This window comes from Anomalospiza imberbis, chromosome 3 (assembly GCF_031753505.1).
Source record: "Anomalospiza imberbis isolate Cuckoo-Finch-1a 21T00152 chromosome 3, ASM3175350v1, whole genome shotgun sequence".
In the NCBI taxonomy this organism is placed as follows: Eukaryota; Metazoa; Chordata; class Aves; order Passeriformes; family Viduidae; genus Anomalospiza; species Anomalospiza imberbis.
The window spans coordinates 64,054,092-64,077,041 of record NC_089683.1 but is presented as its reverse complement, the minus strand read 5'-3'; the positions used below and the strand labels follow the sequence as shown (position 1 = coordinate 64,077,041).

Sequence of the window (22,950 nt, the reverse complement as noted above, 5' to 3'; positions counted from 1 at the left end):
TAAATACTAGACGTAAATTGATATTTTAAAGGGCAAGGTATTTATAATAAAATCTACATCCATTTAATTTGGTTGGGTTTAGTTCAGAATGGATTAAATACATTTATAAAACAATAAAACACAAGTTCTTTTACTCATCTTTTTCACATATAGCCTTAGTAGAAAGTTGATAAATACGTGCTTTCTGTTAAAGCCATGACTGAATTGGGTGTTCAATAAAACAATGTTAAATTTATTTCTGAGAGACCTACTGGACCTGACAGTACAGGAAGGGCAGTTTCTACAGTACCTGTGAATGGCTGCAAAAAGATCCTCAGTAGTCCTTGGTCTTGCTGGTGTTGCCACTCCGTCTGTCTCTTCCCCATAACTACTGCTTGGCAGGAATGAACTACTGGCTGTGTCTGATTCAAACACCTCCACTATGCAAAGAGAACGAACAACACAGTCAGTCTGTCGTGTGAACCCCACGGGCACATAGTCCTGAAACCAGCCCTTGCTACCTCCAAGGAGAAGCATCCGATGGACTGAGTGAGTGCAGCGCTGTCATCATTGCAATTTCAGATCAACGCCTGCTTAGGGAACTGCAGTGCATGAAATACATGCCTGTGCCTGCTCACACGTAACAGGCGGAAAACAGTAACAGAACAGAATTTGTAACGTTTCCACTAAAATGCAAAATCAGTATTAAAAAATTAATGGCTTTCATAGCATGCTTTAGTACTAGCATAGTTAAATAAAGCATTTTCTTTCCATGTCTGCAACAATGAGAAGTCAGAAAGGAATTGTATGAAACGTCATGCAGTATTAATCAGATCCCTGCAACTTTTGTTTTAGATTTAACAATCACAAAAGGTTCCGCCCTCTACAGAATGCCACCTCAATGCTAGGATGGCTATTCTCACTTCCCATCTTCTTCAAAATAGCTACTGCTGCATCTGAATTAGAGAAAAGAGACTCACCACTTTCATTCTCTTGAGATAGGTGCCCGTCAGTGTTACTGCCACTGTCTTGGCTGCTGCCTGAACTGCTTCCTTCATCAAAAGCAGACTGCTCCTCCTGCCTGGGTTCTTCTTGAACTGGTGATGCAGCAGGCTGTACCACAAAGACATTCGCTCCCCCTGTCTCAGAGAAGGTGAATCCAGCAGCTCCTCCCTCAGGAACCAGGCTGCCAGAGTCCATCTCGCTAGAACCGAGTCCATCTGTAAGACAATTTCTCGCCTCCTCAGAGTGTGCAAGCACAGCGTCTCTCTTAGTTGGGCTTCTGGCAGTATCACTCACTTCAGCTGCTTTCTCCACTGTAAGGTCTAACTGTGGAGGTGGTACTAGAAGGAACAGTTTGGGTTTCCTTGAAATAGGAGGTGGTTTCTTGCTTGGCAATACAACCTGAGTCTTGTCAGGAGATGCTGGTGACCCCTGAAGTGACATGCAAGAAGGGAGGTCTTCACTCTGCACTGAGGACTTAGGTGCATCATCAGTGGCTGACCCCAGAGCATCAGCTTCAGAAGATTTCTTTAGACCTACTGCACTCACAGGCTTTTGATCACTGTCAAGCACAGGTGTGTTATCAGAGAGAATGAGAGGAGAACCCCGAGACAGTGTCTGAACTGCATTTTTAAATGAGGTGCCTTGAGTTTTCATTTCCTCATTGCCTAAGCTGGTACTGAGTTTTAGTGAGAGAGATGGCTTTAGCAAAGACTGTGATGATGAATTTTCAGTACCCTTTTCCTGAGAGGTGGTTTCAGAAGCAGATTCAGCTGATGATTCACCTTCTGTCGATTTTTTCACAGACCTCAACTGCACCATTTGCAGTGCTTTGGTGGTTACTAATGGCATCACAGGTCTTGATGAATCTTTCTTGTTGAGTGGCTGTTTCACTGGACTGTAGCAGGAATCCTCCTGGTTGCGTTTCTTAAAAGAATACTGTGGGTACATTGCTGCACCTTTTGTTATTTTGGGATCAAGCGGTGGTGCTGGTGGCGGGACAGCCAAGGGGCAAGAAGGAGGAGGAGGAACAGGGGAAGAGAACGAACTGATGGAGGCTTCTTGCGGAAACCATGGGACAGTCTGAGCAAAGGTAGAACTTACACTAGCTTCTGGTGGAGGAGGGGGGAACGTGGGAGAGGTTGACAATGGTGACAGATCCATTACTTCTGCTGGAGGAGGAGGAGGAGGAGGAGAAAGCTCAGGGCAATGCTGAGATGTTGGAAGAGGAGGTGGTGGAGGAGGTGCACAAGAATCCACAGGAGGGCTCAGGACAGGGTCCAGTTTCTTCACACTCACACTCCCTTCGGTAGATGTATTTGAAGAAAGAGATGTAGATGACGAAGACATGGAAACTGAAGACAAAAGAGAGGACTTCCTTTCAGGCACTTTAGGCTTCAGCTTGGATTTCCCATTTCCTGATGATGCAGACTTTACAAGTACAGGCACTGGAGTAAGTGCAGTGGGTGTATTGGACTGGCTGGAGTACCCACTCGATGGTGATGTGACTCGGTGGGATTTCTCTGGAGAAGCACTCTTTGGTTTGGCCAGTCCACTGGGCACTTGTGGCACAGAAGCCCTTGAGCCATCACTGAAGTGGCTGATGCTGTAATCACTGAGAGCAGATGAAGTACTGGCAGAATGGGTCACTGGAGATTTCACCTGGTCATCTGCCACTGCAGCATAGTCGCTGTAGTAACCCCACTGGTCAGCATACTCCGACTTTATGCTACTTGTTTCACTCTGGGAGGGAGTGACTGTGCAGATGGAATACAGGTTTGGAGCAGTGGTGGACATCATGCTGCTGCTCGCACTGACCGAGCTTTGGCTGCGGGAGCGCAACACCCAGGGATCCTCATAATCACTGCAGGGGCTCTGGGAAGGGGAGCTGCCATTTTTGCACTTGAGATTCAGCTGCAAAGAATGCTGGAGAGTGGCAATGAGGGTTTCATCAAGTATTTGTCCATTGGATTGGGCTTTTTTCTTAGGCATCCTTCTGAGTGAGTCTGTTCTGGATGGTGGCAAAGGTGGTTTCTTTGCCTTTTTCAGTGAGATGTTTCTTGCAAGGGATTTGTCCCCTTGGCCTGAGTGGTCATCCTGATGTTTTTTCTCCTTTCCTTCAAAAACATTTATCACGCTGTCTCTGGGGTTCTCAAAACCATTAGTACTGTTGCATGGCATGTCTGCCTTCAGTCCAGAGTCCGTAGGCATGGAGCCATAATAGCCATCCTGGTCCACAGAATACAGGGAAGTAGAATCATCCCTGACTGATGTCCTCTCCAGGCTACTGCTGCTCAGATTGCTACCGGGCGTGGCACAGCCTGGTGTTGTACAAACCACCTTGCATGAAGGGGTCTCGCTGTTTTCTGAAGACTTGTACAACCAATGCTCTGTGCTGCTCACTGCTGCCTGTGCTCGCTCCCCAGAATAGCTGGATTCACTCCGACCATCACTGTCCTGGGAAGGGCTTGCTGAAGCTGCAGGGTTCCTACAGCTGTAGCTCATGCTCTGTGACCCAGCCTCTGCATTCCCAGGAGTGCTTAGAGAGACAGCAGAGTCACCAAGAGAAAGCATCATGACAGTAGTAGATGGGATGGTATCTGAAGTCTGTGAGTGACGTGTGGAGCTACTCTCACTCCAGTTACCACTTGAAGAATGGTGATCTTCCTTCCCACTTACTGCACTGTTGGCAGCAGGATTGTCTCTTGGATTTGGAAAGGCAGTGGAGCTGGAAATTTTACTATCCAATGATCCAACACTCTGGGCAGCATGAATAAGGATAACTTCCGAGGAGGATGACAGTGTTGCATTGGGTATGATGCTTGTTGAGTAAGTGGCATGAGGAGAGACCACACATGCTGGGCTTGAGGGCTTCTCGCTATCACAGCTTCTCACCTCTTGGGACTTTGGCCTTGACGGGGTCCCCATCACAGGATTATTCCTCAGATGCACAACACTATCATCCACTTGCAATTTACTTATCTGGTGGGGTAAAGTGCCAGCAATGTCTTCTGTCTGCCTTGACATCATGCTCTGTGTCTGATCTAGGGACTGCAGAGACACTCTTGCACCAACCCGAGGCAAACTGTGGAAACCCATGTCGTTATTTTGGCGAGAAGCAAATATAACTGCAGCAGAATCACTCATCACTGACATGTTTCCAGATGAGCTGGAGAACTGAGACATTTGTGCTGCAATGCCTTGTCCTTTCTGTGCTCGTATTCTTCTCATCGAAGGAGGCACAACTTTAACTTCCTCCGTCTGGCAGCTGGTGTCCTTGGTTTCAGAGCGCTGCACAGCAGACCGATAGCTGTCTAGCCTCCCTAGTGTGGAACAGTGATCTGGGACATACATCGAATGCCCTCGGAAATCACTTTGGCCAGTACCAACTGCTGGAGTCAAAATAAAAGAATTATTTCTTGAAGCACAAATTCACATTTATCTTCTCACGCATTAAAAAAAAAACAGCAACCCAGCAAACTGCTCGATCCCGATGCTCCTGCAGGTTATGCCTTCTGAAGAAGAATCTGCAACAATGGATTTTGCAGAGGCATCATCTGTTTTCTGCATTTCTCTTCCCTTTTTCTTTATTACCAGGAACCTTCTGCTTACAGAATTGTCTGTGTTCCTGCTGCACATTCGACACATGAAATCCTCTGTTTATGACATGGTAATAATTTCCATAGTAATCAGTTGTGTCAGAAACCAAGTAGTACTGTTTGACTTCCAGTAGGCAACGCAGCAGGAACAGACAAAAGCCTGAGAAACGTGAAGTGTGTTCCCATGCTAATGCCTCATGCAATAAAGAAAAGGGGAAGGAAATCTGGAGACTAATGTGAATAAACGATCTACTTTTTACAACCATTACACTTCAGAAGAAAGTATTTCAGGAGACACAGATAGCTCTCCAAGTCCTGCAGTTTGTCTGAAAGAATGCTAACACATGGAAACATGCATTGTTTTACCACAAGTAATACATATGCTGTAACAGCATTCATATAAGCATTATCCAACACTGCAAAGAAAACCATTAGATAATGTTTCTCTATACAACTGCTTTCTATTTATCATAAAGGAAAAACACTAAGAACTGGGGGAAAGAAACAGCTGGTATTGATGGTTGTCTCATCCTCAGCACCATAAGGAAATAAAAAAAATAACCACTTTTTCTACAAGAAGGAATAATCACATATTGGCATAACTCCCCCCACCCCCAACTTTGAAGACAATGGAAAATCAGTTTTAATTCAATTTATAGCTATCACTGGGTCAACAGAAAGGATTTTAGGGCTCTTTTAAACTTAAAATTATATTGGTAGCCACCTTTTAAAATCACAAACCAGAGGACTGCTTTAAAATTAGTCTGTGTAAAGCTGTTGCTTTTGAGTTCAGTTGCACTGCTGTATAAATAGCAAGAGAGAAGCAGGCAAGCTGCTGGAGATGCTGGTAAGGATGCTACACATATGTCACTGTGGGGGAGAACTGGTTATTTCAAGCCTCTGCCTTAGTGAGTCTCAGGAGCAATAAAGTAGCATGCCTGAAAGGAATGTTCTCCTTTCATATTTACTATATGAAACTGCATTGGGAGGATAGGTATTCATATCATGCAGCTTTAAAAACACCACTTAAAGGACATTTAATCATCCTCATTCTTGGCAGGCAAAAGAGGCATTTAGGGTAAGGAAAAGAGGGCTCTGAAAAGGCTACAGTTAAAGCAGCACACACAAAAAGGATTGTTTACTTCTTTTCCTCAGGCACCTAAGTAGTCTTTCAGCAGCTTGAAGCCTAGTTAGGGTGCTTTGTGTAAATTCTCTTGCTGTTATAAAAATGCAGCCTCTTTCTGCTTCTGGTAGAGCTTTGCTGCAAAGCTAGATACTCAGATGCTGGCAAATGTCTTGGATAATCTAATACAAGATACTGTCAGAACAGATGGACTACTGCAGCCAACCAAGAGAGGGATTTGCATATTCCGTTTGCAGTTATTAAGAACTGTACAGTAAGAAAAATAATCATCCTTTCCAGGTGTATTTTTTCTATGGAATCAGTGCACCCCTTTAGTTAAGACAGAGAAAAACATCAAAGTAGACATTACAAATGTTTCTGGAACCATGACATCACTGATTTTAATGTTGGTCAATTAAAAATATCTGGTAACAAAAATCTGCATGCCAAGATATGTAAATAACCAAAGAGATAGGGTATTTTTCTTCTTCTGCCACTGTGAAACACACACACGCACACAAACACACGCGCAGATGAGACAAAAGGATTGTGCTGGTGGAGAACGAAGCAGTCAGCACTACAGCCAGTATCTAATACTGTCACACACTGACCTGTGGCTGAGAGCATTTGTATGTGGTATGTCTGTACTGTATTCACAGAGGAAGCTAAATGCACCCTCTTTCACAAGTAGTATAATGCAGATGGGTGTTTTATGTCTGTTCAAAATGTTACTGCTAGAGAAGGTAAATGGCAGAGTGAACCAATGCTGGACTTGCTAACCTCACCATCTTCTTCCAAAACAAGGAGAGTTAGAATAATTTATTGGGACATACTGTTCATAGTAAATGCACAGTGATGTCTGAAAAACAAAATTAATGGCACTGAATAAAAAAGGCCACTGAATAAAGGAGGCCACTGATGGCTATACCAAAATGCCTGGTGCAGCAGCTCCTGCCCCTTCCCTTGGCACACACCCCAAAAAAGCCTGTGCACTGCTGGCTGCCCCAGCCAGAGCAGTACACTAACAAGAGGGCAGCACCAACAACCAGCGGCAGGATGCTGCTGAGAACCAGTACTTACCCTGGGTTTGTTACCAAAATAGATGTCATTTATGGTCCAGCCTAATATGCTCTGGGAAACTGCATAAATTGACTCAACAGCAGCAAATGTTCACAACCTCAATCCTGCAGGGTGCCCACCCCCACACCAGTGCAAAGACTTGCAATGGCCCAAAGAAGACCAGTGCAAGTCTTTGCACTGGTGTGGGGCCACTTCTAGTTAGAATGATTCAGAGCCCAAATAAACACAGGATTATGGAGGGCAAGGCAGCCCAGCTTCAGAAAGATAAACTACAGGGCTACATCCTTCAATCATTCTATGGGATATGATCAGGGAAGGAATTTTGCATTGTTGTTACTATTACACAAATATAACTTTGAGGTTTTAAGAAAGTTTTTTTTTGTTTGTTTGGTTTTTTTTGTTGTTGTTCTTTAAGAATTCTGAAACTTGATCAGCAAAGCTGTGAGGATTTATTCTTTTTATTGTTCTATTTTCTGAAGAGGGACAACAAAAATCTGCAGGGAAAATGGTTCACAAAACCAACCAGAGGAACATTTAAGACTCGGGTATACCGGTAAAATGCTGAGGTGTTTATGATTTTGGTGAAATTCAGAGGAGGGTAGCGAGGAGTATTTTATTTACGATTTACAAATGCACAGTAAAACCCTCACTCACCTCTAGAGTAATACAGGAAATTAAGGATTTTCAAATCCCCTTAAAATCTTTGTTGGTATTGCAGCTAGAAGCCAATCCCATTCTAAGGGACAGCTCAAACCTTTGACTAAGTACACTAATAATGCTAGGTTTGTCAGAAAACATCTACTTAAATAAATAGCAGTCAGAAGATAGAAGATATCTGCAACACCAAAATCCTTAAACAGAATCAGATCTTTTAAAGAATACCATCCATAAGTCCATCTAGTTGCAGGGAAAATGTGTGAGCAGACTGCAGAAAAAAATGCCGCAGAACCAGACATCAGGTTACAGATGCTGAACATCATGAAGTAAATCAGAAGTCGCTGCAAACTAGGTGCATGATAAATGTGGCTGAAAGTAATTGTCCTGTCTGCCTTTTGCATTATCCTGTATCCAGCAGCACTGCAGTCAGTGCTATGTCCACCACAGGAGACCTGTATCTATGCTCTTCTTCATTACCCTACTATGCTGCAAATCTCTCATGGCAAATGCTCTTCACTAATGTGCATGTTCAGCGCAGGGTCCAGCAGCTAGTAAAGATCACCCACTCTGTGGACTCTGGTAGTCACTGGTGTTGCTCATTAGAGAGGACAGGGATTGAGAACGACAAATTTGGCAAATCTGATGGGGAAGAGAGTGTGTCTGTATCTGTATATAATGCCTGGGACCTAGCTACTAGCAGCCCTGCTGTGCATCCAGCTGCTCTGGTGCCACCAGCAGCTCGTTGCAGAGAATCACATGAAAGGTCCTCTGCATTGAAATGAGCATGGAAAACTGAGGGTTTGAAAAGATAAACAGCGAGTGTGCTGGTGTCACAAAGCAGATGCCTGTTTCAACGAGAACAAAAAAGTAGTCTTTCTTACCTTCTGACTAACCATTTCTAATGTAAGCACTTGTTTCTTATGCCACAGGCACATTCCTAAGGTGTGTTGCTCTCACTGCCTCCTCATGCCCCACCTAGCAATCCTGCAAACCTGGTAAACTGGCTAAGTCACTGTGCAGGCACCACAGTTTAGTGTTACAAAAAAAGCCCAGAGATTCTTATTCTGTTTTACCCCAGCAATTACAAACTGAGTGATTTTAAGAGATACTCAACAAGAAACAGACAAGTACACTGGGCTTATGGCAATTTTAAGGAATTTTCACTGTGCTCCAAGAAGCATCTGTAATCTCTCAGAGGGGAAGAATAATATTGCAGTGAAACTTTTCAGTACTGCCAGCTAAAAAAAAAATCTTTAATACCTGCACATATCACTGCCACCCTGAGAGGGAGAATTCTGATATAAATAAAATAAACAGGAATTCAGGTTTTCTTGATTCTGTTTATTTCTCTAACCTAACAACCTCTGGTGAAGTCTATATTCTCGGCATCTGTGTTCTTCATCCTCCCAGTATCAAAGAGCAGATTATAACTGCTTTCTAACACCTGATCTGTACATGGATAGTGCTAGAAACATAAAATTGTGAAAAACTACAGGTAGAAACCCAATGTTAGTCAAAAGGCATAAGAACTTTGAAACAGAGATATTCTCTCCAAAGACTGCTAAAGTTCCAAATAGAAGCAGGTGCCAAATTACTTGGCTGGAACAGCTGGGTATTTGTATGGTATTTTGGTAGGACCAATGGGTATCTGGGACTTTTCTTACGCATGGGACCCGTAACTTGAGTGATTGCTAGCCCTGGAGGGAACTAATTGGAAAAGAGTATCAATTAAGAGGCATTTTTAATAGAACAGCTGAGCTTCCAAAGATCAGAAGGACTCATTTGCCCCCATGATGCTGAGATGGAATTGCTTCCTCTCAGGCATGTCAATAGAGAGCTTCAACATTCCCAAATGATACCTGAGACACCAGCTGGTACCACCAGGGGACTGAGCTGCACAGCAAGAAAGCAAATGAAGGACTGACAGTTGAGGTGTCAGTTGTTTCCCTCCCAATGACTGACATGAGATCCTACAGGTGACAGTGAGCTACTGAAAAAGTGAGGTAGGAAAATAAGCCAAAAAAACAGTATGAGGTCATTCTGACCCTTTGAACCTTTAGGTCAAGAAGGGGAAAAGAAAGTACATGGGGCAAGAAAATCACAGAACCAAAAAGACTATGAATTGCATCTGTAAGATGTAAAAAAAGGATTGGACCTGTAACATGGAAAAAAAAGATTTAAATAATCTAAAGGAAGCATAAAATTAGAAGACATTTTTGGAAACCAAGAAGACAGAAACTTTCGGTTGGAATTAAAAAAAAAACATCAAAATGCCTGTCAGAAGGAGGAATCAAAAGGTGGAAAAGTTGAAGATGTTTTCCTCTCCCCTGTTTTGGTAGGGTATGTTTATTAGGAACTGTGGTGGAACTGATAGTCAGGTCTGAGACCTGCTCCTCCTGCAAGAGAGGGAGGGAGTCTGAGACATCAGAAGCTGCCCACTACTGTCTAGGACTGCACTGGTGCAGAGATCTGGAGAAACACTCACAACCAGGTAAACTTAGAACTTCCACAAAAAGAAAGTTAGTCTGAGCCAGACCCTAGAGCACTGACACAAAGAAGGGACCATGGAAAGGTGGAAAGCATTTTGCTGCCTTAATTTCATCTGGAGAGTTGGAATGCGTGAAGGGAGCTGATGATAACCAAGAGCCAAGAAATGTGCAAGGCCAGTGACAGGTTCTTCCAGAGAGGTGCTCATCTCTACCAAACTTCTGTTTGGGAATCATCTTCTTGTCTGAGGGGGGAATATAGGTTTGCAAATAAGATACCATCTGAAGAAGACATCTAGAGACAATGGATAATGGCAACAGAGCAGAGAAACCAAGAGCACTTGAAGTAAAACATCTCAAAAGTTTCTTGCTCTTTCTGCCATTTTGACCCAACACTGACTCCCATTAAATATGTATGTAATATTTATGTTCTGTAAGACAAAGAAGGTAATTCAGAAGTATGCAGAACTGATTCTTTTTCATTGCTGTCTTTGGCAGAGAGAAGAATGCTTTGCCTTCTCCTGTTACTTTGGTGTCACTCTCCTAAATAGTACTGAGAGGGTGCTGCAGTTAAAAAACAACTTCAAAAAGTAATTGCCATCTCTAAACTGGTAGACACTTCACATTCTTACTGTGCCTCAGAATCCCATCTATCATCTTGCATTTTATTTACACAGAATTTTTTATGCAGAATTTTCAAGTCTACACAGAGAGACTGGCTCATCGCTGGAAGACACCTGTGAAAACATAACAGCATTTCAATGCTAAGAAGCAGGAATGTTTAAAGATGCTTTGAGTACATGGGTGAAGTTAATGTTTCCTTTCAGTATGTCTGGCTAAGTTCTATGAGGGCACCACATCCGGTGAGCTCAGGCCAGCAGTCAGTGCAGGCTTTCTCTTCTGCTTGGTCTCTCCTGTTACAAAGGACCCAAAGCAGCCAAGGGAGAACCCCAGCAACTTGGCCTCACAAAAGTTCTTCCAGGCTTTCTCACAAGAAATGAAAATAGTCCAAGCCTGGTTGAAGCTTTGAGGTTCTCTCAAGTTTCTGCTTCCTTCTGAAGGATAAACAATGGGTCACAAGAATCTGCTGTATATGTTGGTTATTTAGCCTGCACACAGCAACTCTAGTGTACCAAGGGATTTTAATCTTTGTGCAAATATTATAACCATTCACAGCAATGCTTTAGAGGAGAAACAAAGAGATTTATTCAGCTGAAACCACAGGGAGAATGTCAATAGGCATAATGCAATTGCTTAATTTGGAGTTTAGTCCGGATACTTGTTCCGATCAAATGAACTGTGGAATGTTTTAAAACAACTTGTCGTTTGTTTTGGGACAGTGTAAGAGAAATAGGGAATGGACTGCTACAGAAATATTTGGGGAGTGACAGGGGAGAAAAGGCAGAAAGTGCACTGAACAGGGATGGGGGAGACTTGCAGTTATTGCCAGCTTTGCCAGCAGCCCGGTGTCTGACTGGCTAAGTCACTTCACTGCAGTATGTCTGGTTTCCCCATGTGTAAGGTAAGACACTATCATTCTTTTCTAGTGCACCTTCTGTCTCGTGATGGAAACCAATGTGCTAAGAGGATGGATACTGCCGTCACAGAGTTCTCCTGGCATACAATTTGCTCCCTGGAAGAGATACAACCACCATGGAAGCAACATGGAACTCCTCAGACAACTTATGCCCTAAGGCAGATGGCTGAAGCTCTATGTGCCTGCAGGTTGGGGGCCAGGGAACCATCCAGAGAGCGCTACTACAGTGGGATACTGCCAGTCCACAATTTAAAATAGAAGCCAAGGAAAACCTCCAAGCAGTGCAACATGAAATGTGCTCAGCACAGACATGAAAGATGAAAATCAAGGTAAAAACTCGTCACCCTTAGTGAACAGATTGGCAAAAGCCATAAACTTCTTTTAAGGTATTCATTGAAGAATTCTTTTTAGGATAGATGCCAACTGCATTCTCAGTTTACTCCACCAAATACAATTACAGTTGATGTCTTCAAGAAGCATGAAACATCTTTTTGAAATGATCACAAATGTAACCTTTACATTTTGTAAATGCTTTCTTGAGGCAGAGGATTCCCATGGCAGAGCACTGTTTCATTACAGATGCTGAAGGAGCACAGTTCTACTCACAAACTTCTCTGCATGTAATTGTCTGTTTCTTGGCTTTCTCTGTGCCTGACCCTCTAGCTCATTTCAAACCCATCCAGACAAGCTACAGATTTTTGCTTCTGTTTCTGAAAAAAAAAACACCCTGAAAACGTAATTAAAAATAAATAAATAAATAGACGCAACATGCAAGGTAGCAAAACTTACTGAAATCATCAATAAATGAGATGATTTCACATGTAAAGCACCAAAATTAAGTTCTGCCAGATTATTTTAAAACATATTCTTCCTCTATGGAGAAAACAAAAAGGTGGGGGGGAATACTTTTATCTGTGAAGCTATAATCTGGGAAAAACTGAAATAATTTCTCAAAAAATTAACTAAAATAACACAATTTAAATCAAAGAATTCTGCAAAAAGTGTCTGAAAGATCTGCCAAAATTCAGAATGTTTCATCAGCTTTGAATTCACATCTATTACCAAGTGGGAAGGAGATAGACCACATTTATACTACCTCAGGCAGTCCTCCTTCTTAATAAACCCAACTTACCTGGGTTTATTAGCTATTCCATATATTCTAAAGGAAAGAAATATATTCCACATATTCTATTACTTTAGAATATATGGAATAGCTAATAAACCCAGGTAAGTTACTGCCAATCAAGTAACACTGATACTTAAGGGATTGCCAAAACTGAACTGGAAAATAGATTTTTCACTCTTGATGCAATCCTCAGCAGATTCAGGAAGGCATCCATTAACTGATTTACTCCACTAAATAATTACTCACAAGCCAATACATCTGCCCACTTCAGTTTTGCTTTGGTGAACATCCTGGAAGAGATGACCAAATCTGAAGGAAAGCATTAAAATCCAGACACCTTACATCCCTGCAGATTTTCATTGTACCAGTACACCATTTTCCAAACACCCTGTTCCCTTTAACAGATGGAAGTCAACAGATTAAAGGTCCCAGCTTCCCAATGCAAGAGGTGGCAAGGAGGCACACACGTATTTGGAACTGAAATAGGCTATCAGACTGTATTTGGTTTCATGAGCACTGGTGATGTAGTTAGTTGAGTAATGATAAGCAGTGACAATGAATAGTGGATGGAATACAGTTCTGATGAGCCATACCTAGCTCCTTTTGTATGTTGTCAGGGATTCCTGTAATAGTCTTTCTCCTTTTGACTTTCTTCGGCCGTCTTACCACCGTGTCTGTGTAAATTAGAGACCGCCGAATGCTGGCTTGGCGGTCGAAATTCTCCCCTAATACATGGTAGAACAAGCAAAGCAACATTACTTCCAAGCACACTGACATCATGCACTTTCTTCCGCTAGTTTTGTTGTAGAAATGGAAAAAAAAGGCATTAATAAATGGTTGTTAGCTTGGTCCTACAATGAAGGTTTACACTGAAGGAAGATACAACACACTGTCACAGTAAGGCTTTAGACACAAATACCCATTACACAGTACTGCGTGTTTTAAAAGGAATTTTGACTTCCTGAGCCCAATTCATATTTGGTGAGAGCAGCTCTAATTCCACAAGCAAAGAGAGAGAATCCTTGCTTTAATTTGGCCCTTCATAGCTTTTCCTGTGGTTTCATTAATTTATTTTTAAGTAATGAGCTGCAGAAAAGCAAATCTGCTCATGAAAATGATCACAATGGTTTATGCAGGAGCAGACATTGCTATTGGCAACAGCTATTACGATGCCTTTGCACAGCTCTATCATTAATTCGCATGAGGCCCTTTTTTTCATTCCAAGTTCCTCTGAACCTGTCAAGTGTACCGCATTTCTGGTGTTGATCTTTTAACACGAATACAAATAAGAACTACAGAGCACACAGAGATCAAACTGATCTCGTGGACTCATAAATATTTCAGAGCGAAAGCTGCTTAAAATTGAAACTTTACAGATGATTATAAAAATATACAATGCCAAGAGCTAAAAAAATTGAGTAAGTGCACTTTGCCAGACAAAGCCTTATGATGACCATGTGCTGTATCATAATGGGACCCAGAAGCACCACTATCATAAAGCAGCTTTTGTTTAGGAATTCACTTTTGTTTAGAGGTTTATAATTTGGCCATTTCAATAGCAGTAAGATAAAGATTGCACTATAGATCATAAGCTAATTCTCTGCCACTTTTAAACTTCAACAGCTACCCCCTGTAGCTCACATGTAAGTTCCCTTTTTAAAGCACTGCTTAATGTCCTTTAGATGATCCATTCAAATTTAAAGGCAGGACAACCTTGAAATGCATTGTACATGTTTTTTTCCATTCTACACTTTTTTTGAAAATTGATGACCAAATTATTTACCTCTAGAAAGTGATTAATGCACGGTAACTAATACATCATAAAAATTACCCCTGGCTGACTGCACATCAGTACGATGTGTGTCGTGCGAGTAGCATAGAAAACCTCATTACCTCTATAACAGTTAAAGATACAGTCATATATTGAAGTATAGCATGTGGACTTGTGAAAATGCAAGGAAAAAATGTAGCATTTTCATTTACCATGTTGTAAATATAAAGACTCTGACTCTGTTTGACCGGAGCCTTGACCACAGGCCGCACTTTTGCTGAGTGGAATCCTTGCAGTCACAAAATGTCAGTTTCATCCAACTGTTGGATTGACTGAAGTCAGATTAAGTAAGGGAGGAGGGGAAGCCCAAGGGAACTACAAAATTGAGAGCTATGGATCCCACTGGCTTAGTAGTAGTCCTGAAATATTGAGACAGACTATCCACTGTCTCGGGAAGCACCACTATTAGGGCGTTACGACCCGTATGGGGCAAAAGTCAGGACATTAGGTTATTCTGTCCTGCATGATGATAAAAATAATTCTAACCACATTATACAAATCCAACAGATTTGAAGGATAAAGTTTTGCATCTCTGAACATATCTCTATCCACACAAAGGCCAACAATCATGCCCAAGATGGTGAGTGGCAAGAAAATTGTAACGTAGCTTTGAATAAAGCCCTGGAATAAAATGTAAGTGGTAAGGGTGCAAACAAGGTAAGAGTCTTTTACATGAAGCCTCACACAGCACAAACAGGATGGTCATGGGGAAATGTTACTGTGTCAAATGATCCACAGTAATTTGTTCCAAATGAGCTACCTAAAAGCTAACTCAACCAATCCATCTTTAATGGCTTCTGATACACAAAGGCCACTATGCAAATCTGTAGAATTTCAAAATAGCAACTTCAGTGAAATCCAACAAGCAAAATCAGAATGTCTCAGGTTTTTTTTCTTTCTTCACTGTCATCTTTTTCATGTTAGAAAATATCAGTGTCAATGGTAAGTATATTTTACAGATTTAAGAACAGTTTTCTCCTTCTCTTACAGGTTTTTAATAAATCATCTAGGTATTCCTTATATACTTTATTCAGTTTTCCCTCATGTAGTATACTCCATTTCCTTGGATTCACAGAAAATATTTAAGTATGCACTTAAATCTCACTGAAGTCAGTCAAGTTGGACTCAAGCAAATGCTTAAATATTTTGTAGGATCCAGCCTGGCAGTTATCACCTCCACCATTACCAGACTCCTCCATCTGTAAAGAAAGTTAGTTCTGGAAAGCCCATGAGAACAGACACCATTATATATATATATATATACACATATATATCTTTTAACCCACAGAATATGCAAATGCAAAGACTGCCCACCACTGAAAAATTCAGTCTATCCCCTTCCAGAATAAAGCTCCACCCAAGCACTCTGAGACCAAAACTGCTTCCAAATCTGGATGTCTAGTCAGCAGCTTGTAAGCCTAATGCAATGTCCCTGCACCTTCAGGCTATCCAACAGATTTTTATGACTACTGTATTAGTTGCAATCTGTTCACCAAAGAGCCCTGAAAGCTGAACTCATGGAGCATTTATTGCACAGCCACATGAGAGGCCTTTGTAGCAGAATCACCACTAATACACTGCTAAAAACGTTATCAATTGCCAGCAACCTCTTCAGAGGTTAACCTTTTATTTCATGCCAGGAGTAATAAAATGGAAGTTTTTTGACCTCTCTTCTGGGACAGAAAGGAAAAGAGTGTGTGAAGGAAAAAGCCAAATCAAAACAAAAATCCTCAATGGTTTGTTCCGTGTTATGTTGAACAAACGGCACTGGATTTCTTGTCGGGTTTTTTCCTGCCTCGTGCAGTAACATAAGGAACTTCACAAAAGAAAATTACTTGGTATGTGGGAGAGCAGAGGAGGGAAGCAGATTGTGACTTTTTAAAAGCAACAAGGACAGCAGCTTTTTCTGTATGTTGTGTGTGGCTCACATGCTTGCCTTGTTTCACAGTGGCAATACAATTATTTCAAGGGAAGGGGAACGGTGGATCCTGGAGACCAGATCACATGATGCAAGAGCAGTCTTCCTTTAATGCCCTGCCTTTCTACCTCTTCCAATTACCATGTTTAAAAGGGAGTAAGTGCTCAATCATACACTCCAGAAAAAGTGAGATAAATATGAGTAAGCTGTAATATGCATGTGCACCATTTCAGTCGCAAAAGTTGAGAATTTCTGAGTTTTCTGAGCCCTGGCTAATCAATTCAGGGGACACAAGCTTTGCTACACCAATCAAATTATGCAGGTTGAAGTCACAAGCATAATTTATCCAAACACGGTAATGTTCCACATGATACTGAATTAATTCTATTAGCTATTTTATCCCTTTACCTGATTTTTCTTTTCATCTGTTTACTTCTCCCATATTTTTTGCAGTATGTAGGGTCATGAAATCAAACAACAGATTACTGTTTCTCTGAGTATACTGTGTTCCGGCTGTCACAGTATCTAAAGCTTATTGATTATGTCAGATTATCCGCTGTTCCCATAACTTGGCCTTCTGCATCTGTACCCTAAATTCCCTAGATAATACCAACTGGCCTAGCAACATTTCAGCATTGCATGTATTTTCCTTTTATTAGTTTTCCAGAGGTGGAGTATTCATGACTTCATGTTGTCTTCATCTGTTTACTTCAAATACTTTCTGCTATTGAAGGAATAATTTCTTGTTGATTTCTCAGAGCTTGCTGGTGTTAGAGCTGTCCCGTTCCTATACTACTAGAATATTTAAATACTATTAAATAATACTAATTAAAATACTAGTTTATAAAAATACAGGTGAAAAAAGCATTGGTAGTCATGAAGGGAAAGAGAACCTAATTTACTTTCAAAACAAAACCAAACATTGCAAACTATTGATTGTCAGAGTAAGCATGGAGTCAGAGCACGCCATATGGCATTTGAAATAAATTGGATATTGAATATCATCCTGGCTTTGGCAGGCAAGCAGTCAGTTATCTGAATTAACTAATAAGAGACAATCTTGATACTGTGCAGAAAAACGAGGTTATTAAACTGAAGCGATAATGCCATCTTTGACAGAAATTCTATTTTACCCACAACAAAGTATCTATTCTGCATTAGTCTTTAATGTAATTTAACTTCCTCAGAGTGAGAGTTCTGCAACTGTAAAATCAAAGAGCACTTTCAAAATGAAGAGTTAATACACAGTTCATAACAAGATGTGGACTATGATTATGTAAGTGGAGTGTCTTACTAGAGTATTGCTCAAAGGTATAGCCTCATTAACTTTTGCTATTCTAACCCTACTCTCCTTGACACCTGAAACTTTTGTTGCTGATAAAAATGAGATCCTAGAGCTTTTTTTCTTGATTTCTGTAATATTTAGTCTTTGAAACACAGAACTTCCTGACAACCTTCCTTAAAAAAAATTCCTAGAAGAAAATCTTAAAACACCATCAACATTGGATAAAACATGACTTTCAATTACACATCCTCAGTGCAGTCCTCAGCAAAACACTGTTATTTATCAGCCCTCTTTTTGCACTTCATCAATATCTAATGCTTTTTCAAACCCACATATTTTAACTATCTCCATTAATGACAGTCTTAAGGGATTTTGATATTTTCTAATTAAGTTCAGGTTTAGACTATTAAATGCAAAATGGTTTTCATAGAAAGGTGTGGTAAGTAGTTTAAAATTCATGCACTGAATATATGAGTGTCTAAAGACTAGCCAACTGTATGGATCCCCTTTCATCTCTGCCCTCTCTCACCAGTGTAATGCAATTAGTGAAATTAAAAGCCTACCAGTCACATTAATAGGAACCACATCTGTTTGGACGGCTTGTGCTTGTTGTCGCATTTTCTCTTCTGGCGTTGGCAGCGGGAGAGACTTAGTCCAGTTGGTTTGGGTGTTGATATCTGATAACTCATTTGTAGCTGGACTTTTAGGCCTTTTGATGGTAATAAGCTTTTCTTCTTCAGAGGGAGAGACAGGACACTACAAACAGAAATACATACAACACTGTAAGTTTACTACTAAAAAAAATAGGACTATGATATTACTAAGGTGTTGCTGCTGTAGTCAGCATTGATTGCTTCTGGAGCAAAACACGCCTTCACAAATATCACACTTTGAGCTACATAAAGAGCAGTTTTAAAAAATACACAAAAAAATGCACAATAAAACATCTAGTTTGTATTTTTTCAAGACATTCGAGAGACAAAGGAGAAAGGAGTGGATTTGCACATAGCAAAGCACAGTTACTAATTACACCTTACACACTGACACTGAAGCGATTAATGTCTCTCTCCCTGCACCAATGCTGGCCTTCCCTTCCCCTCTCACTTCCCCATGCCCTATTATGAGATTTGAGCACTGCTTTGTTCCAGCTGCACTAGGTTGTACAAATGCCTAAGGTCTCAGCAAGAATCCTGTTATCAAAAGACAGATTTTAGCAGAGCTCAGTAAAAGAACCAATCAGCACACTCCACAGAATCATCAGCCATGCATCAGTGAGGTAAGCAATTAAGTTTGCTTTGGACTTGGAGAAACTCATGCCACAGTTCAAGGGGTTACTCATTTTTCAGGGAGAAAGCACTTAATATTATTAGTAGCCACAGAGCGATAATTTTAAAAGTCAGTTCTTCTCAAAGTGGCACTTTAAGCCACACTCAATTCCATGAAGTGTTTTATTTAAGAAAAAAAAAAAAAACAAACCCCAACCAATAAAATAAAAATCTTTCTGCACGAGAAAAAGAGGTTGCAGCATCTTGTGCAAATCCCTCCACCAAAGTTAAAGCCAAAAATAACCATTTCCTATCGGGAAGCAAATCTATTTTCATTACAAGGTCATTGCTTGCTTGCCAGTAATGGCAGAGAAAGCCATAGAGAAACTTTTTACTGACAGGACAGTACTTGTCCATCACTGGGGCTTCTAGCAGGTGGTCACAAACCCAAGTGAACCTGAGAGAAGCAGCAAGGCACTCCAGAGAATCCCATGAACAGGAGAGGAAGGAAGACCTGGAGGTAAACCAACCACAGTCTCCTTCTGCCCCCAGACAAAACAAAAAAGAGAACATGGAAGAGGAATTGCATAGCATTTGCAGCACTAGCAGAGATTTCTCTGCAACCTCCCAACTCCTCTGCTTCAGAGGAGTTTGCTTTGGGACCTTCCTCCCTACCACCAGACCAGAATTACCCCCTCTTTTCTTTATTACTCTGCCCCTTTGCAAAATCAAATACTACTCAGAACAGGGTTGTCAGTAGTGGGCCACTGCCTCTTCCCCCCTCATTGCTGCACACAGGCATGAAAAAAAACATCACGCTATTTATAACAGATGTATTTTTTATTACTGTAGGTGTTCAGTCCAAGTGATCTGTTTTCTCTTGAAGCTGAGTGCTATACAAAATATAGGCCTAAACACTGTACTGCAATCACTGTTAATAATTTCTGATTTTAATTTCTTCCTGTTACTATGAGGAGTTTCCACTGTTTATAAATAAATAACCATTTATTTATTCTGTTATGCTTTGACTCTATATTCTTTAGGACAGAGTCCAACACTTTATTAAATAGAAAATAAAAATAAAAGCAACTTCCAGACAAAAAGTAACAGAAAAGTAAAACCTCTTCAAGCAACACTGAAAAAACATTTCAGGCAATGAAACTATTACTAATATTATTCTGTGGTTTAGAACCACACTTTAAAACATGGGAGCTTTTCTTCCAGGAAATCGATTTCTGACAGTCTTGAATTTTTTCCCTAGAGAGGCTGTGGAAGAGATAGATGCTGCTCTGCGGGTAAGGGCTCAGCCCAGTGAAAGTCCTGGCAGTTCCATCAATACAATCTTCTTGGAAAACACCAGTATTTTTTCAGACTTCTGCTGTTTCTAAAAGGCTCTAAACCCAAGTAATAATATGATGTGCTTAACTTTTTTTGAGAGTGTATCTATACACTGTACATATACAGTGTGGGCACATACATATGTACTTACAAACACAAGGACTTTCCCACCTCAAATTACCCAAATTCATAAACACCTTCATTAACTTAAGAAATCTGGGACAGGAATGCCATTGAAGAAGGAAAAGCTGCCTCCAGGCCATGCTTCCCCCAGTTAGGTTTAAAGTGATTGAGAGAAAGGGTTTGTAAGGAACATGGCAGGGGGGTGACAGCCCATCTGCCACAGCAGGCATGTGCATAGCACTTGAAGGAGTAAGCAAGGGTTGAGGCAAGGAAGTGTTGCTTACCCTGTTCTACAATGAGCTTTTCTCCACCTGAATCAGGGAGACCAAGGGAGACACCTCAAGCATAACCTTGCAGTATTTGGGATGAGGATGAGCACCAGTGACCTTCAAATACACTGCTTGCTTGATACCGTCAGTATCAGTATGTGTCACCTTCAGACTGCACTGCAGTGCCGGTCTCAGCTGTCATGCAGCAGTCTCTAAAGGCTACTCCAGTACATTAAGTGGCAGAGATACTGGTTACAAAGCCATCCTTCCTTTTCAAAGAAATTATCCAAGCCAAGCAGAAAAGGTTTTTTGTTACAGCATATGAACGGAAAAACTGAATTAGTAAAGCATCTGCTACAAGGGAACCCTAATTATTCAAAGAATGTGGAACATCAATCAGAAATTTTGCAGAATCAGAAGTTGAGAAAATTGGGGACAGATGGGAGCAAGACAGACAGAAATGCATAAGGTTATATGAGCATATAACCAATGAGAAGCAACTGAAAACCCAATGGTGCAGTTGAGTTCAAAGCCGTGTCAGTGAGAACAACCTCCTGCCACAAGACACACATACGTACTTCTACAAAACAATTCAGTAGAAAAGGTGGAAGTGGTTTTGGGTGTAAGAATAAGTGTTCACATTTCAACTGTAGGTACATTTTCCATGGATCCTGAAGAAACGTGACTGTCTCTACTCATATCCTTTCTTCCAAAGTACTCTCAGTGATAATGGTACACACGACAAAGCTGCTCACAGCTTTATTACACATAGAAGAAGGGCACCAACTCATCTTTCAGTCTTCTTCAGACAGAAATTATTCATCTATATAATCAGGATGAAAGTGAGATTTATATATTTTTAGCAAATATTCCCAGATTTATAGCACAGAAGCTCGCTGGAAGAGGCAGTGAATCGCTCCTGTGTGACAGGAATGTCTTCTCCAGTCAGTTCTGTTACACTGGAAGTAGAACGAGGCATAGCTGATCATAAACTCTATGTCCATAACTTGTCCCATTTTTAAAGCATCTCTGAGTCATAATAACTTTACTGGTAGTCTTAAATGCACAAATCCCTGGAATGAGTTGTTACACTCATCTCCACAGAAAAATTTGCTGGAATTCATTCTTTTTCATGGACATGATAAGGAGTAAAGGTGGGACATCAAAGCAGCAGCCTTGGACCTTGCAGTGTTTCCACAAACATGCTCTAGAGGGGAAAAAGCATGAATCTTCAAATGGGAGTTAAAATAAGAGTCCAGGAGAAAAATGGCCCATAAATATCCTATAGACAAGCTATATGGCTCAGTAAGCTGGAGCCTCTCTTGACGCCTTGTTGACATATTGTCCCCCAGCCAACTCAGCTGCTGAGATACAGCAAAAGAGTTTCACTATCTCAGCACTTCCATGCTATTTGAGAGGTCCCAGATGACAAATGAGTTTATGCTATGTATCTTGCAGCACTCTCTGCCTAAATAATCTGTTTCTTTTAAATCCTTTTTATATAACAGGGGTTTATACTACAGTATCTAAAAAAAGGTGGACCCTCCAGGAGGAGAATTTAATCCCTACAAATTTTACTTTTCAGCAAAGAGACTTCAAACTTCTAGTCATGCCATTTACCCTACTGTCTACTAAAATCACTTCTAAAATCATCATTTATCAGAAAAACAAAATAGAGGAAAAGAAGCCCCAGTGTTGCAGACAGCAGCCATACAAGTTCAGCTGTCTGTTATATTTGCCAACATCCTATTTCTGCCTCCAGTGTTTTACTAGGTTTGATTGCTTCAAGAGCCATTTTCCCAACACCAAGGGATCAAGACACCCAAGACCCAAAGCTAGCCAACTGAGAATGGTACGTCACATGCCTAATTCAACCCATGGGGTTTCACACTGTCTCATGGAATACTGCCACATTACTAATTTACATGAATTTACACTTTAGATGAATTCGTCATTAGACTCTATTTGGTGTCCTCTAGACCAAGGTCACCAGTCTAGTTCCCACGGTTTTCAGAGAATATTCCGTTTTATTACTTCTACACACAGATCTCCAGTAGCACTAGCCGACACTGCTATCCTACTAAATTCTTCACTTCATAACCTTCATTGTGTCTCAGTAAGGAAAGAACTTTTTGTCAGTGAAATTACTGACTATCAAGCAAATTATTACCTTAACAAGCACTGCAGAAATGTTCTTTTCTTCTTCCTTTACTCTGTTGTAATGGGATGAAAAACACAAGACGATGTGTACTAATTGGAGCTCTAAAGGCTCTATCTACCTTAAGACAAAGGCCAATGAATTGTATCAAGGTAAAATTTAAATGTGAAGATG

At 40.9% G+C, this 22,950-nt stretch overlaps 1 protein-coding gene across 11 annotated transcripts in view; it reads right to left on the bottom strand.

Moving 5' to 3' along the window:
* NHSL1 (NHS like 1) overlaps window positions 1-22,950 on the bottom strand; it is a 173,890-nt gene that overhangs the window by 4,709 nt on the left and 146,231 nt on the right. For 7 of the 11 annotated variants that reach the window (XM_068184788.1, XM_068184777.1, XM_068184781.1 and 4 more), the window contains 4 exons: window positions 18,187-18,379; window positions 13,183-13,314; window positions 960-4,373; window positions 290-419 (listed from right to left, as the gene is read on the bottom strand). In XM_068184788.1, coding sequence (XP_068040889.1) covers window positions 290-419; window positions 960-4,373; window positions 13,183-13,314; window positions 18,187-18,379 — 3,869 coding nt within the window. The remainder of the gene's footprint in view (window positions 1-289; window positions 420-959; window positions 4,374-13,182; window positions 13,315-18,186; window positions 18,380-22,950) is intronic. The other 4 variants (XM_068184779.1, XM_068184784.1, XM_068184778.1 and 1 more) reach the window with 3 other exon arrangements.